Source organism: Helianthus annuus, chromosome 14, assembly GCF_002127325.2.
Source record: "Helianthus annuus cultivar XRQ/B chromosome 14, HanXRQr2.0-SUNRISE, whole genome shotgun sequence".
NCBI classification, from domain to species: Eukaryota; Viridiplantae; Streptophyta; class Magnoliopsida; order Asterales; family Asteraceae; genus Helianthus; species Helianthus annuus.
Window position 1 is genome coordinate 166,064,652 of NC_035446.2, and position 16,807 is coordinate 166,081,458.

General features: G+C 36.7%; 2 protein-coding genes across 3 annotated transcripts; one reads left to right on the top strand and one right to left on the bottom strand.

The window, feature by feature from the left end:
• The first annotated feature begins 712 nt into the window (after positions 1-712).
• On the top strand, positions 713-4,486 carry LOC110906242 (F-box protein At3g07870-like). Its single transcript, XM_022151439.1, has 2 exons — positions 713-847; positions 3,192-4,486. Exons 1-2 carry the CDS (start codon positions 827-829, stop codon positions 4,353-4,355), a joined length of 1,185 nt encoding a protein of 394 aa, XP_022007131.1. The 5' UTR covers positions 713-826; the 3' UTR covers positions 4,356-4,486.
• A 1,909-nt stretch (positions 4,487-6,395) lies between these two features.
• On the bottom strand, positions 6,396-8,422 carry LOC110904820 (uncharacterized protein At2g39920). 2 transcript variants are annotated; one of them, XM_022150689.2, is made up of 5 exons: positions 8,264-8,422; positions 7,815-7,942; positions 7,250-7,739; positions 6,948-7,148; positions 6,396-6,762 (listed from the first exon to the last, which is right to left on the bottom strand). In XM_022150689.2, exons 2-5 carry the CDS (start codon positions 7,882-7,884, stop codon positions 6,570-6,572), a joined length of 954 nt encoding a protein of 317 aa, XP_022006381.1. In that variant the 5' UTR covers positions 7,885-7,942; positions 8,264-8,422; the 3' UTR covers positions 6,396-6,569. The 2 variants fall into 2 exon arrangements, with proteins under 2 accessions (XP_022006381.1, XP_022006382.1); XM_022150690.2 differs by lacking the exon at positions 8,264-8,422 and adding an exon at positions 8,083-8,253.
• Between the last annotated feature and the right edge of the window lie 8,385 nt (positions 8,423-16,807).

The following is a 16,807-nucleotide window of genomic DNA, read 5'->3' on the forward strand; positions in this document are numbered from 1 at the left end:
TAGTTGAGTGTTTTTGTATTCCTTGTTATTTGTTAAATTTTTACTTGTGTTCTATTAGACGAAACATCAGGGACGAAAACTACGCTTTATTCTAATAACTAGCACTCCCATCGTCACTTTCCTTGTTTATTCTGCAAGCTCGATACTCGCTCGATGTTCGTTCGAAAAATGCTCGGATCGAAAGACGCTCGCTCGACTTTGGCTCGGTTGAAAAAATGCTCGGTTCGGTTCGGATCGGTTTGTAAACGAACCGAGCACGAGCAAAGGTCTGATCGGTTCGGTTCGGCTCGGCTCGTGAACAGCCCTAGTTTGAGCACCCCTTTCCACCCTAATACTTAATATTCAATCTTAGTTTTAGTTAAATTTAAATTTTAATATACCGATTTTATATGGTAACGTACCGTTCAACAGTGACAGATATATGAATTATTTTTTGAAGAATGCGAACTAAGGGTTCAACCAAATTTTCAAAAGATGCAGTCATGATTTTTACCTCAAAAATAAACTACTTATTTTTTTAATTTTTTTTTCAAGAGTATGCTCGCACACCAAAGTCAAAGCTTGGTTCCGACCTTGCCGTTCACATCCCAAGCTAAAGGGTGGCAAAGGCTTGTTTATTTGGTGGAAAAAGATATTATATTCAAAAAGAAAATAAAAAGTAAAAGAGTAAATTCAAGTACAAAACCTACAGTAGTCTTTTTCAACGCGCTACGACTACTACCGGGAGGGAGGTATGAACATCCGCATCCACTTCTACTGAATTAAACCCTAATTGATTAATTATCCACCATTAACCCTACTCCGATCATCCTCGATTTTTTCACCCATGGAACCAAGCGCCTTACAGGTTTTTTTTTTCTCGCCACCTTTTTGTATCCATACCGTTAATCATCTGTAAATTTATTTTTTGTTCTTTTATATAATCTTGATTAATTAGACTCTGTCTGCGAATGTGGATTCATCGGATCATAAATTAGGGCATGTAAGTTGGTTTTCCTGTTTAGCATACGATCGATCGGTGCGTGTTATATGTTGTGGTTAACAGATTAAGTGATTGTATACGTTCGTATGGTATGACTGAAAGTTTACTAAAGCTGGACTCCATTTTATAATAATTCATGCTGTAAGAAGATTTTCAATCTGCTTGTCGTGGCATGCACGGATGCATCCTTTGTAGGAATTTTTTTTAGGTGTTTTGGAGTTTTCATACATGGTTTCTAGTCAAAAAAAATTCTAAGATGTTTGGCTTCTAGGTGATCTGATAGTTCAACTAGCGGATTCGGTATGTTTCTTACAAGGTGGTAGGGTTTGTTGATGAGTTGGTAGAGTCCAATTGTAAGAAATGTATCGGATCCGTTGGTTGAACTAACAGGCAGTGGCGGATCTAGGATTCCGACCAAGCGGGAACGTTTTATAAATAGGCGGTAACGAAATCGAAAAAACGTCAAATTTTTCCAAAATTTACACTAAAAATGTCAAAAATTTTCCGACCAAGCGGTAGCGGAGGCTACCCCTTGAATCAAGGTAGATCCGCCCGTGCTAACAGGAATATGTTTTCAAATATTGACTAGAAAACTAGCGGATCTCCTAGAAGTCAATCATGTTTTAAAAATTGACTAACCCATGTTAAAAACTCTAAACTACAAAACCAAAAAAAAAAAAAAAAAAATCTTGTTTGTAACACTCTAGCCATTTTAAACAAAGATATATCTCTTTCGTTAAGATCCATTTCAGATGAGCTAGATCTTTCTAACCCAAGTTCATTAGATATAATTAGTATCTTGTGAGAGATTATTATTCTCTTCAGTCTTGCTAATTAATTTTGTTAGTCTAAAACACCATTTTGTAATTTATGTTGTAAGAAAATTTACAGTATGCTTGTCGTGGCGTGCACGGATGCATCTTTTGTAGGATTGTTCTGGGTTTTCAACATGGTTTCTAGTTAATTTTCGAAACATGTTTGGCTTCTAGATGATCTGCTACTACAACTAGTGGATCCGGTACTTTTCAAAAGGTGGCAGAGTTTGTTGATGAGTACAATGTATGGGATCCGCTAGTTGAACTAACGGATCACCTAGAAGACGAATGTGCTTTAAAATTGACTAGAAAACTAGCGGATCACCTAGAAGCCAAATATGTTTTAAAATTGACTAGAGTCCATGTTAAAAACTCTAAACCACCTAAACCGAAAAAATGTTCTCGTTTGTAACACTATATCTATTTAAACAAGAATATATCTCTTTCGTTTAGATCCATTTCAGATTATTTAGATCTCTCTAACCCAAGTTCATTAGATCTAATTTGTATCTTGTGACAACTTATTATGCTCTACAGTCTTGCTAATTGATTTTAATGCAATTCAGTGGTGTACAAAAGATTAAAAAAATAAAATATTTTAACCTACACAAATACTTCACATACATTTGGAACTGTTTGGAAATAAATTCTTGTTAGTACTAAAACGCCAATATTTGGCCGAGATAATTTACTTGTCGATCAGTAGGAAAATGGGTATCCTTGGAACAAAGTTTTTAGTTGTGGTTGAACTGTATTTTTCCACATTCAAGCCAATTCGCCTATCTGAATTGGTGTATTTTACGTAATTGTGAACTGTCCTTCCATAGCGTTTGTAGAACGGAATGGAGGCAGGCAGTCGACTTGCCTAGGCTCAGATATTATCTCCATAGATTTTCATTCAGTAATTTTTACCATAAATTCCTTAGATCTTTTGTTTATGAATGTAGTTTCCATCTGGAAATTCATTCTATCTCTATAGTCCATATGTTAACCAACCAACATTATACTAGTGTGCAAGATTGTCAAGCAAACCACAATGACTATGCTCAAATGGGACTTGATTAATGACAAATTTTATTATAACTTGAAGCATCTTATGTTGACACTGTCAAGAAAATATAGGAACATATTACATTTCAACCATATTTTTTAGCCCTTCAGAATGTCACAATCATGCTTATGCATAATTAAACACCGTATAACCTCATCTGTCGAGCAAAACTAAATTAACGCAAGCTTGTATTCATTCCAAATACCTTACTGATTATTCATTTGGAACCAGTTAGTAGAACTAGACACAAAAACCCTAATTGCTTGTTTCCTTCTGGTAAGTACTAAGTTATGTTTCTTCCTCATGTTTATGCTTACGAAAAACGTGTGCATATTTTGAACAGAAGTCGATGAACATGGCTATGAGCAGATTCAGGGAAGAATCTGAAGAGGAAGACATGCCGCGGAAGAAAAAGAAGGTCGATTGGTTTCTCCTTTTAACAGATGACATTGTTGTAGAAATCCTTAAAAAGCTTCCTTCTAGCGTTCTTCGTTACAGGGGTAAGTATGTCTGCAAGCGATGGTTTAACTTAATTACGAATCAGATCTTGCTAGACCATTCTTCTTTCATCATCCAAAGGTCAAGTGGACTTCACCGAGCACGTCATATTGTCGTGCGGGAAGTAAAACAAAAACTGGAATTTGAAGAGACATATCTTGAAATACCTTGTAGAGGACGGATCAAGTCTTGGTGTAATGAGTTCCTTTTGATGGTAGATCCAAAGAGAAACGAAACTTTGTACGTGTACGATCTGCTTACCAAAAAAGGATTCAATCTTCCCCAATGTTCTCGATCTTGCGGAGGACACTATACAAGCAAATGTTGCATAAGTCTTTGCTATGATGGAATTCTGAGACTATACAAGGTCATTCACATGTTTATGGGCTCGCGAATCCGATGTCAAATTCTTGTCCTCTTAAGTGATGTGGTTTCTATTATTTCCAATTTCCCAAAGTGGAAAAGGATCAAAGTACCTAGCAACATGGGTGAAGGGCAGTATTATTGGGGTGATCCAGTTTCGGTTCAAGGAAGATACCTCCATTGGGATGTTCATTCATCCGATTACCTGGTTTCCATGGATAGCGTGCAAGAGAGATTTTATGAAACACGCCTACCAGGTTCCAACGACGAGCGTATGAGAAACCAATATTCTTTTGTTGAGATGAATGGCTTCCTTGCTCTCCTTGATAAAGTTTCGGGGAACAAAGCTAACCTATGGATTCTTAAAGATTTTCATAAGATGAAGTGGGAAAAGTTGCATTCGTTAAATCTTTCGTGCCATTGGTACCTTAGCATATACCCTCAGACCGACATTCCATTTCCTATCTCTAGTGTGGTAAATAAGAGACATATCATCTTCAAGAAGCCAACTAGACCCAGGACCGTGAATGGCCTGTTACGTTATGATCTGGAAACTAATGTTGTGGAAGGCGTACCATGTACTATGTCCACTGGATATAACGACCGTTATGTGGTTCAATCTGTAGCACCAGATCTTCTATGGTAAGTGGATGGAAAGTAATCATCTCTTTATTTAATAATCTAGCACCTGGATCATGTAAGAAAGTAACCATGTTTGTACTCGTGTTGTTTAACTGTAACATTGCATGCATGAAACATTTTAGGACCTTTTGCCAATGTTTTTATTCGTGTTGTTTAACTTTAACCACCGGTTACCTGTCATCGGTGGAGTTTTTCACTGGTGTCATAGTTTTCTTCGTGTTCATGTGTCTATTAAGATAGGTTCTTTATAGAGCATTCTTACTATGTGCATTGGCGAAGCCACCCCCCCCCCCCCCCCCCCAATTTTTTTTCCGAAGCCGGCGGGGCGGCAACGTATATACCTATACGAAAGTACTATTCATAACACTACGCATCGATAAGTTCGGGGGGCGGGCGCCCCCTCGGGGGTAGCCTAAGCTGCGCCCCTGACTATGTGTATTCCATGTATGCTAGCTGGCGAAGCCAAAAATCAGGGAGGATTCTTGATCTTTGTAATCACAATTTGTATTGTCGTAATATTTTTAGCAGCTGCGCTAAAATAATCGACGACTGCAGTTTTATATAAGATAAAAGACACTGCAAGTTTGTTTCTGCTTGGGGCATAGGTTACAACAAAAGAAATTTTTCCATAGAATAACAAGTTCTCTAAGATCAGCTCAGTTAACACTAAGATTTTTTCACAACAATGGTCAGTAAAGTATTCGCATCGGTTACTAACAAAAACATGTAGGCAAAAATATAAATCTAACTGCTTAGTTGGTAGCTTATAATCAAGTGAACTTAAATTCTTTTGTTTTTATATTTTATAAAACCAAAGAAGGAGGCATAGGATCCTTCGTTATTTAGAACTTGATATCAGGTCCTTCTTGAAAAAGATTTTAGCATCCAACTCAAATAGATTCATGATGGTGAGAACTGAGAACCAGGTCTAGTGTGAAAAGGATTGCCAAAGACAGTGTAACCTTGATAAACGAATACCCTCATCCCTCAGGACCAAAAAGAAAAAGTTGTTTAGTGAGGTTATTTATGTATAGATAAAAAGTTTGTACATGAAAGGTTTAAGGATGGAACAAAATTATTCATTTGGGGAGTTTATTCGTTTATCGATCATCCATTCATCGAGGTTATAGTGTAAAGGTAAATCTATCTGACGGAATACATAATAGTTGAGGAGTTGTAAAAAAATACCAAATGGAAGTAGATCTATATTTGTTAATACCCAAGGGGAGTGGGGGTGGTCACTAGTGATGAAATTCCATCACTCACAAACATCCAATCATGTTCCGCCATGTCAGCAACCACTATTCTATCACTCACAAGCATTCTTTAGTGGCGGTGGTCATCACTAGTGATGGGATTCCAATGTACAAGTATTAATACACAATGTACAAGTCATACACATACATTCAACAATTCTTCAACGCGTGATAAAATCCACGCGTTATAACTATCACTCGTTATAAACTATGGTGGCAGCGGTGTTCGTGATATTTCAACGAGTGATGGGCAGTTCATAACGGACTACCCCCACTCCCCTAAGGAAATCCACATCTTGCTCAGATCTTTATTAATCATGGTATGGGACAACAATATCATCCGGATACATACACAACGATAATTAGTAACAGGTTTGGGATGAAGAACAATGCAGAATTAGTAAGATATGATTATCGTCACTTGATAATTACTTTGGATGGAGAATCCATGTTGCATTTGCTCATACCGGTCAACCTGAACATGAGCGGCTAAGCACTTTGTATACGGTGTGTTTGAACTTTAGACAATTGTGTTCATGAACTAGTAAATGTCTATCATTGTGGTCCTGTTATTGCTTTTATGTTTACTGGTGTCTATACTTTGTGTCGATTATGTAGATTTATAGTTTATCCATACAGATTATATCTGGACCGAGTTTAATGCAAAACGAAAAACAGAAACATGCCATAGATGAATCACGTGAAGGCCCCACAAAAACTCTACCGATCCAATCGTCCAGAAAGCTAAAGCTGGTGAAAATGTGACATCGTCCTTCAAAATAGAACAATTCACCTCTAACTCAAAACATTCCTTTTCTTAAATCAAACCAATATACAAAATATTAATACCTGTGGTTTTCATTTTGTTTGACTGATACAAAAATAATAATCTCTTCATGATTCCCATCTTGTACCCAAAAAATATACCCACAAGAAACCTATATACAAAATGATATAGAAACTTATACAATGCTCTGAGTTGGAGGAACGGGAAGGGGGTTCGGAAGCTTGAAGTTTTCTGTTTTGATAAATGAACCTACTAACATATCCATATGGCTGCTAATCACAGCCCGAATGTGGTAACCCTCCGATTGAATGGCTGTTTTTTGTTTCTCAAAGTAATCACGGGTGTCCATTTTCATCTCGTCGTTTGATCTGCGCCAAATCACAATTACAGGTTGAGTTTTAGTGAATTCACACCATTTATTTACGGAAACTTGTAAAATCACGAATAAAAAGTGTTTTGGGTCAATCCAACCTGAGTCGTCTTATTAGTTATGACCCATTACCCAACCATATTTATTACCGCAAAACACCTTGATGTAAACAGACAACATTACCTCATGATCAACTTTGACCAACCGACACATCCAGCTGACTTAAGGTCCTCAATGGTGGCGTCCCGTCGCTTCTCAGGCTTCCTTGATAACAAAATCAATGGCCATCCACTAGATTCAAGTTTTATGTACAAATCAACCAAGAAAACATGCTTCATATGTTTTGCCTCTCTAACACAATCATCATAACCGTATCGATTGTATCTGCACGATACACATTATACAAAATGGTAATTAATTTCTTAGTACATAGATTTTGTAACTCCTATTTTTATAAAACGAAGATAAACAGAATCGCCGATTACCCATACAACAACGGGTTGGAACCGAAATAGTTGGCAGGAAGGAAGTCGTCTACATCCATTAACACCGCATCATGACCGTCATCATTTGGTGTAATCCCATTGAAATACTTCTCAACTAATGACACTGAGCTGTTCAATTCTCTCATGTAACGACCTTCGTTTATGTACTTAACCGCAACATCCTTGCAAAATTCAGGCAAAGAATAATGCGCTTCAAAGTTATTAATCTCCGCGTTTAAAGCAGCCATTTTGCAATAATCATGATGATCATTATGATTATGATTATAATCATGACGATGATGATGATGATCGGATTTGATGGCTTCAACAACTCCAGCTTCCCTACTTTGACATGACTGTAACATTACAGTCAATGCAGTAAGCAAAGTCATCAACAATACTCCGACTATCACGAGTGCGCCAACGAACACAGTTGCGGCAAATGATGACATATAGATCACGGATTCCATTCTAAACTGACTTCCCATATCTGCACCCACACATGAAGAACACGGTTTAATAACGAAATCTAAATCTAAACATTTGTTTGACATATATAACTTACCAGATCCGTCTTCGCTTGAGAGACCGCGTGCTGAATACTCCTGCTCCATCTGATGGCCATATGCTGACATCTTGAGAACAGGATCTCTTGTAATTCTATTAGCACACCAGATTATATATCTTATTTACCTGCAAACAAGAAAAATAAACAGATCAACACTTTTTTTTTTATTTTTTACTATAATTAAACAGAGACAGTAGATAACCAGATCCAGATTTTTCTGTTTAAGCTACTTAAGCAAGCAGCTACAAATTTAAAGTCAACTTACAAGTGGTCAAACACTAAAACAATGATTCTAGTATGATCGAATGTCTATAATTATCACTGAATTCAGGTCAACTTTGAGCTAAACTAAGGAATCTAATCTCGGATAGATTAAAAAAAGAGGTTAAAAAAGGAGCAATGTGATGAAACATAGAAAAAAACAGGGGATAGAGTGAAGAAAACACCTGATACCGACACTGAAAATGGTCCATGAAAAAATATGAGCATTTTGTTTTGTGGAAGGAGTCAACTGATCAAGAAAGTGGATATGGATTGCATTTTTTTTCATGTAAAATGGATGATGGGAATAAATGTGGATCGGATTGATAGGAACGTGGGTTTGGGAGCTTCGATCTGTTGCCAATAGCCAGCATCCCATTGGCCCCTCTCTTTAATTATTGCGGATTCTCTTTGTTTTTTTATTTATATATTATGGAGTTATTTTCTTCATAATTGATCTCACCATGTAATATTTTGGAAGCATTTGAATTACATATGCTTTAAAAAAGTTTTTTTTTTAACGGCAAATTTGTATTATTGTACCACCAGCAGAACCACCGGATCATATACGTCTCTACTAGGCACAATGGCTATACACCAATTCAGAAGAAAACCCAATAAATATGGGAAAACCCCCTTATGGGAATCGCACCCAGGACCTATTGGTCCCAAAACCTTATCACACCCTCAAAATGTCACTAGTTTATAAAGCCAAGCTTTAAGAAAGTAATATTTGTTAGTTAATGAAATTACAATTTAAAAGGATTAGAATAGAATTTTCCAATCTATTTTTATGGGTTTTTATCGAATCGAGTTTCAAGTCAGGTTCCTCAAATTTGGATTTTATGAAAGTGATTTCAATTTTTTTTTAAAACGTGGGTTAGTTCGAATCAATCTAAATTATAATATTTTTTATGTAATAATATATTAAATTTGAATTATTCTAAAAAGTTTAGAAACCAGATTTGAATTTGGTTTGATTTGAATATGATGTCTTTGAGTCTCATTAGCACAATGAACACCCCAACTAATTTCCTTTGTTGGCCATCTCTTGGTCAACTTTGTGTTCATACATAAGTTGTTTTAATAAAATTTAGATCGGAAACATTATGTAACTGTTATTGTAAATACTGTAGCTTTAATAATATATAGCTCATCTGTGCAAGTTATTTAAACTAGGTTAGATGTATATATCAAAAGTTAACTACTTGATTACATAAAAATAAAATAATTTCATCACTTTGAATTAGTGGTGCACAAATTGGTTTTTTTTAATACCTGGTTTCCGGCATGATTGGGTATTGAGAGAAACCGAGTAGCTTCCGGGTAGAGTATGGAGGAGAAAAACCATACCCTATGTATCCGGGATCGGGTATAACCAAGTATTAATACCTGGTTTTTAAAATAAGTTTGTTTATTACTTTACACAAAAGTAAATTCGTTTAAAAATTAAATTTGGTTTGTAATTTGTAAAAATAGTTACAATAAATTACAATAACATAAGTTCACTAAAATACAAAGTATTTGCTTTATAATATCCATTTCTAAAAAAACTTAAATATAAACTTGTAAAGTAAACATAAAAATATACTTTAAATGGTTCCGGGTATTTTCGGCTAAAAATTTTGCACGGTTTCAGGTACGGGTATTGAGTTCAAAATGTATACCATATCCATACCTTACGGGCAAGGTCAGGTTCAGTTAAGGGTGTAAAATACCCGGATACAAAAATAAACGATTCCAGATTTTTTTTCTTGGGTCCAGTTTCGGGTTTTATACGCACCTCTACTTTGAATTATTGATCAACATGTTTTATTATACTTATGCTTGACTTGAAGCCCAACCCAGCTTCAGCAGCCCGTGTACTCGGCCTGCTTCTAAGTGACCCAACCAAATAATAAACAAATTTTCTCGATGTTAAAACATGTTTTGGGCATATCACCATGCAAAATCGTAATAACAAGTTATATATCCATGCAAAACCCCAAACAAAGTACAAAACAACAAAAGAAAAAAGAACAAACGAGAAAACTGTGAAGGATCATAACTTATGCTTACCATTTGATTAAATCCTTCATCTAGCTAACGAGAAAAATGTGAACGATTATAACTTTTTACCTAAACGACTGCCATTTAATTTAAATAAAGAAAAGAATAACCTTTTGGAACGGACATGTACCGAACAATACTAAGAATCACCTTTGGTTTTTAGTATTTGGCTTATTATCTTCTTCATCTTCACTATATTCGCTCTCATAATCTGAAATCATACTCTGTTATGGGCCTGGGCTGCCATCTAAGAAGAACAAGCTCGATATGCAGGAGCCCAAGAAGGTGCATGAACATTTGAAGTCCACAAATTAGTCAACAGTTGTTTGCAACGTTCATTTCTTTTTTATTTGAATAATTAGTTTGAATAAGTAGTAGAACTAGTCTTGAGGGAATAATGGAATACGTGGGGATGCCCAACGTTCTCCAAATTATTAGGAGTTTAGCTTTGAATTCTTCTTTTCCGTTTGCTTAGAAAAGGCTATATAAAGCCATAGGTTTTATTAATGAAAGGGCAAGAATTGAGTTAAACAAATTCTCTACATCTTTCTATTTTCTATCTGCATTCTTTCTATTTTCTTTGGCAAAACTGTTCAAGTATCATATCAGTGGTATCAGAGCCAGCCCTGATTCCATGGATACCCGTAAAAAAACTCTTGAGCAATTTCAACAAGAAACAAATGAAAACTTCGAGAAATTCACAGCTATGTTCAATAAGTTAATGACGGAAGTGCAGTCCCTCAAGGAGAAGGCTCCGAACAGTGTTTCGGGTTCCGGTAAGGGTCCGATGGTCATGACAGGAGGCGAGGGGAAGCCATATTTAAAGCTTCATTTTCCCCGGTTCAGTGGTGACGATCCTACGGGATGGATCTACCAAGCCGAGCAATATTTCGAGTTTCAAAAGGGTGGCGATGGAAGATCAAGTTAATTTGGCTTCTTTCCATTTAGACGGCATCGCACTGCAGTGGTATCGGTGGTTTACCAAGACTCGTGGTCCGTTAGCGTGGACGGAGTTTACTAACGCCTTGCTCAATCGGTTTGGACCTACCGATTACGATGATCCGTCGGAGGCTCTACATCGCCTCAAACAAGACACCACGGTTGCCGCTTACCAGGAAGCATTTGAGCGGCTCTCGAATCGAGTCGATGGGCTAATGGAGTCGTTTCTTGTGGGTTGTTTTATCGGGGGATTAAAGGATGAAGTACGATTGGAGGTGAAGCTTAAAAAGCCTAGATTGTTATCTGAAGTAATTGGGGTTGCTAGAATGGTGGAAGAGAAATTGACGTTGCATGAAGGTATGAATTTTACATCACAAAAGCCACCACTAGCTAATGATTCCACTCATCCTCTGTCAAATTCTGGGTTATTGGGATCAGCTCCTACTCAACGGCTTAGCTTACCCGCACCGAGTCCAATTCGCCGTCTATCAAATGCGGAGGCACGTGAACGCCGCGAGAAGGGTCTTTGCTACTATTGTGGCGATCGTTATACACCAGGGCACAAGTGTAGTAAGCCTCAACTATTTATGATTAGCGGGGTACAAGAGGTTGACAACGTGGTCCACGTAACTGAAAACGTTGATCCTGTGCCACCTGGTCTTCAAGCCGAGATTTCGTTTCTTGCGGTTTCGGGTACTATTCTTCCCCAAACACTACGGTTATCAGGTAAGATCGGTGACCATACTATGGTGGTGTTGGTTGATGGTGGAAGCACACATAATTTCATTTCTCAGGCTTTGGTTGATAAATTGGGACTCACGGTAGTAAATGATGTGAACTTTGAAGTAGTGGTCGCTAATGAAGACACACTAGTTTGTGCCGGTAGAGTTCGGAACCTCTCGATTAAGTTTTCCGGGTATACCGTCACTACTGATTTGTTTGTTTTACCCGTCGCTGCCTACCCGATCGTCCTTGGGATTCAATGGTTGAAGACCTTAGGCCCGGTTAAGATCGACTTTCAGGATCTTACTATAGGGTTCCGTATCGGCGATTCGTCACATAAGTTATATGGGTTGAAACGCTCCGGTTTAGCGGAACTGGAATCGAAGCGGGTTGCAGAGGTACCGACCAAGAAGCAGTATCCTGTGTTTTGCCTTGCGGACAAGGCAAAGGTAAGGGGGTGGATTGTTATGGGCCTGGGCTGCCATCTAAGAAGAACAAGCTGGATATGCAGGAGCCCAAGAAGGTGCATGAACATTTGAAGTCCACAAATTAGTCAAGAGTTGTTTGCAACGTTCATTTCTTTTTTATTTGAATAATTAGTTTGAATAAGTAGTAGAACTAGTCTTGAGGGAATAATGGAACACGTGGGGATGCCCAACGTTCTCCAAATTATTAGGAGTTTAGCTTTGAATTCTTCTTTTCCGTTTGCTTAGAAAAGGCTATATAAAGCCATAGGTTTTATTAATGAAAGGGCAGGAATTGAGTTAAACAAATTCTCTACATCTTTCTATTTTCTATCTGCATTCTTTCTATTTTCTTTGGCAAAACTATTCAAGTATCATATCATACTCCTCTTCGATCACCTCTCCATACTCCTCCTCACCTCTTCGATCTCTTCTTCCTCGTTAGCTTTCATTTAATTTGATTTTCCTCGAATAAATTGGGTTCGTTAACTTAAAAAAAACCCTAAATACATAGATGTGTTTAAGTTTTTATCTCGGTGTTCAAGTATAAAATTTATTGTTAACGGATTTGTATTCAAAATATACTAATTTTTAGTACCGTAAGATATAATGATTGTCACTATCGTGACGAACCGAACCAATAGGTACTGGTATCAAGTGTTCTTAGAATCAACAATAATATTCGATTTTATAAACATGTGTTGATATCTTTTGGCCATCTCATGACTTATTTTTTTGATTTTCTCTTTCGGTCGCCATGCGAAGTGTTGGTATCATGCCGATACTGTAATGACCTAAATCGATACCGACCAAAATCAAATTCCCGCCGCAATACGTGGGAGAAATTCTTTTGTGAAGTTTAAAGTTTACCCCTTATACTTTAAATAATACACGTTTCTAATTCATTTAGTAGTCTTTGAATTTGATTTTTGTCTTTGATACTTGCACTCGTTTATTTAAAAAAAAAATATGCGGTTAGTTTTACTTTTTTATCTCAATATTTAGGTACAAGTGTTTGTACCCTAACGAGTCTAAATGATCCAACCGGACATCTGTATTGAAGTCGGTACCGATATTCATTTCTATGTTTTTAATTGGGCATATTACGACTTTTTTTTCCACTTTCGGTTGCTATAACGGGTGTCTATAGATAACGAACTGAATCTATCGAGTGATTTCCTTACGCATAAGGGGGAAGTCCCTCTAGCTGTTGACAAACCATGTGAATGTAGTGTAGCATTGACCATTGTTTTCTACTAGTTCGTTTCTTTTCTCCTGCATCATAATCACTTAAAATTGCAGCTACTTTACATATATATCGTAGCTACGTGACCGAGTTCGGACCTCGGCCAAAGGCCGGACGGATATTTACTTATGCAAAGTTTGGACACTCAAGGCACCTGTATCAATACCAAGAAGATCTGTCCATCCTCCCAAGAGAAGAATGCACATCATAAAGTGCGTCCTACCGGGTGACGTCATCTAAAGCTAGCTAGTATAAATACCCTCTCCAAGTACACCTCAAATACGATTTTTCTGATCCCTCGTTCTTACTCTCTCTACTTTCTCTCTCTAAACAAATACTTATCCTCACGCCGGAGGGTGGTCGCAGAGTGGCCCTCCCACCTCTGCGACGAGCCAACCGGTCTGTTACTTATGCAAGTTTCACTTAGTTTCAGGCTTTAAAATCTGATCGTGGTTGAACCAGTGTTCGGTCCACTATTTGGATCTTCATGTATTGTGTATCATTCTTTAATAATATAAATGAAATTATAACTATACTATTAATAATAGGGAAAAGATCAAATAGGAAGTGTAGGAAGCAATAGGATTAGGACATATGGCAACATTTAAAATAAAGAAAAAGGGTATTTTAGTCAATCCAACCCTTTTTTCTTCCTTTTCAAAACCCAGTAACTTCAAAATCACCATTTTCAAAACCCACCATCTTTAACCATTTCTTCACTTTCTATCTCAATCATCACTACATTATAGTGCGATTTTCATCACCAATCAATGATTCAAACACCCGATCAACGTGTTCTTCAGCTTTTTTGAAGAAAACCCAGTTTAATTTCATAAAAAAAAACTCGTTTTTTCCGGTGATTTTGGAGATAATCACTCGACTCGTTCGATTCGAGTGCTGATAAGTGTTTCAATCATTCAAAATTCGTAAATTGTTGAAGAAATCACTTCGATCCATGTAAGAAATTCTTTAATTTCATTTTTACGATATGGGTTTTTGATTTAGTCATTGCGTTTTTACGATCATGGAAGGGGTCCGGGGGCAGCGCCCCTGGTAGCGGGGTCCCAGGGGCGGCAGCCCCTGGCGGGGTCCAAGGGGCAGAGCCCGTGGCTGGGGTTGAGACAGTTCACAGACAATTCACAGACAGTTTCCCAGACAGTTTTATGTGTCCATTGCGTTTTAGAAATAAGAGAGTTTTATGTGTTTTCTGACTATTTCGTTTTAGAAAAAAAAACACATTTTTAAGTGTTTTCAGTCATTGCGTTTTAGGTAAAACACATTTTTGAAGTGTTTTTAGTCATTGCGTTTTAGGTAAAACACATTTTTTAGGTGTTTTCAGTCCATTGCGTTTTAGAATGAGTCATTTTTAAGTGTTTTATGGCCATTGCGTTTTACAAATAAGACATTTCTTTGTGTTTTTTGTGCATTGCGTTTTAGGTAAAACACTTTTTTATGTGTTTTCAGTCCATTGCGTTTTAGAAAACAGACATTTTAAGTGTTTTATGGCCATTGCGTTTTACAAATAAGACATTTCTTTGTGTTTTTGTCGCATTGCGTTTTAGGTAAAAACACATTTTTATGTGTTTTTAGTCCATTGCGTTTTAGAATGTACATTTTCTTTTGAGTTTTTAGGCTATTGCGTTTTAGAAATAAGACATTTTAAGTGTTTTCTGGTCATTGCGTTTTACAAATAAGTCATTTCTTTGTGTTTTAGGTGCATTGCGTTTTAGAAAAATGTCATTTTTTAGGTTTTTTTTCATTGCGTTTTACGTAACTGGGGGTTTTTCTATTACATTTTACGCAACTGGGTTTTTAAATTTGTTTTTTTGAAAATATAGCAATAGTATACTCGTTTTAAAGATTAAAAAAACGCTCTTTTTTGGTGCAATTTTTATAAAAAAAATAATTTCGTATGAAAGAGTTATTAACGTTCAAAAATAGGGGGGGGATTGGAGGAGACAGAAACTATTGGCTTGGATTGACTAGAATGCCCTTAAACAAACTCACGCGCCTCTTTTTTTCATTTCAATTTCCATCATTTAATCTTAGCCCTTGATCAACTAAATGGATGGTCAAGATCACTTCTTAATCTTCTTAGTCAAATAAACTTCCTATTGTATCTCCACTCTATTATAATAATAATAATAATAATAATAATAATAATAATAATAATAATAATAATAATAATAATAATTTGCAACTAACATAATAACGTGTGTTCTTTTTGAGATGTTGAAATAACAGGGGATATACAACAATCAGTAAATTAGAAATCTTATATGAATCATGTTCATGGTCTGGTAGGCTGTTAATGAATTGGATATTGATCCATATTCAGGGGGTGTTTGGGTTAGCTTATTTGGAGCAACTTATGACTTATTGACTTATAAAAGTTAATAAGTTGTTTTTTTGAGTGTTTGGGTTAACTTATTTTAGAGAGTTTTCTGTGTATGAGAAGTCATTTCTGAAAAGTTACAATTTCTAACTTCTCATTTATAACTTATAGAGAAAAATGCCCGGATAGTCCATGTGGTTTCGCATTTTTTCACCTATAGTCCCCAACTTTCTAAAATTACCTGAATAGTCCCCAAGTTTTCATTTTTTTGTTCCCGGATAGTCCCTGGGTCTAACTTCAGTTTGTTTTCTCTGTTAATAGGGTGTGAAATGACAAAAATACCCTTTCCATAAAAGGCCAAACCATAGGGACTATCCGGGCATCTTCTTCATTTTTATTTATAAAACCCCACCACCACACTTCATCTTCAACCTCCACCCACCATCACCCTCCTCCACCCTCCACCATCACCGCCACATCACACCTCTCTCTCAACGGGGTATGCTTTTCATTTCTTAACTGTCAGTCAACTAAGTCAACTAATTTCAGATATGATTTCTAAATTAGGTATCTCCGAGTTCCTTCAAATCTTTTCTCCAATCTCTCTTCATCACAGTGAACCTGAATCTTGGTGTAATCCATTATCCATGGGTATTTTGGAGCGAATCTGATGAAGGATGTGAAAATAATTCATCTTCACGTGAGTTGCTGGCTTCTCTTTTCCTTTATCAATTCAATTGTTAAGATGAAATCTGCATTTTCTAATAAATAATCACTCTAATTATTATGCAGTTGATCTTGCCACTCCTCCCATGTTTCATGAAATGATCAAATCTGCACTTTCTAATGCATATTCCTGGTGCTTCTTTGCTCAGTTCTGGGCACCTGTAACAATAGACAGCAGACGGCTACTTTCAACTTCAGATCAACCATTTGCCCTCAGTCATCTTTCCCATGAATTCGCCAAGTATAG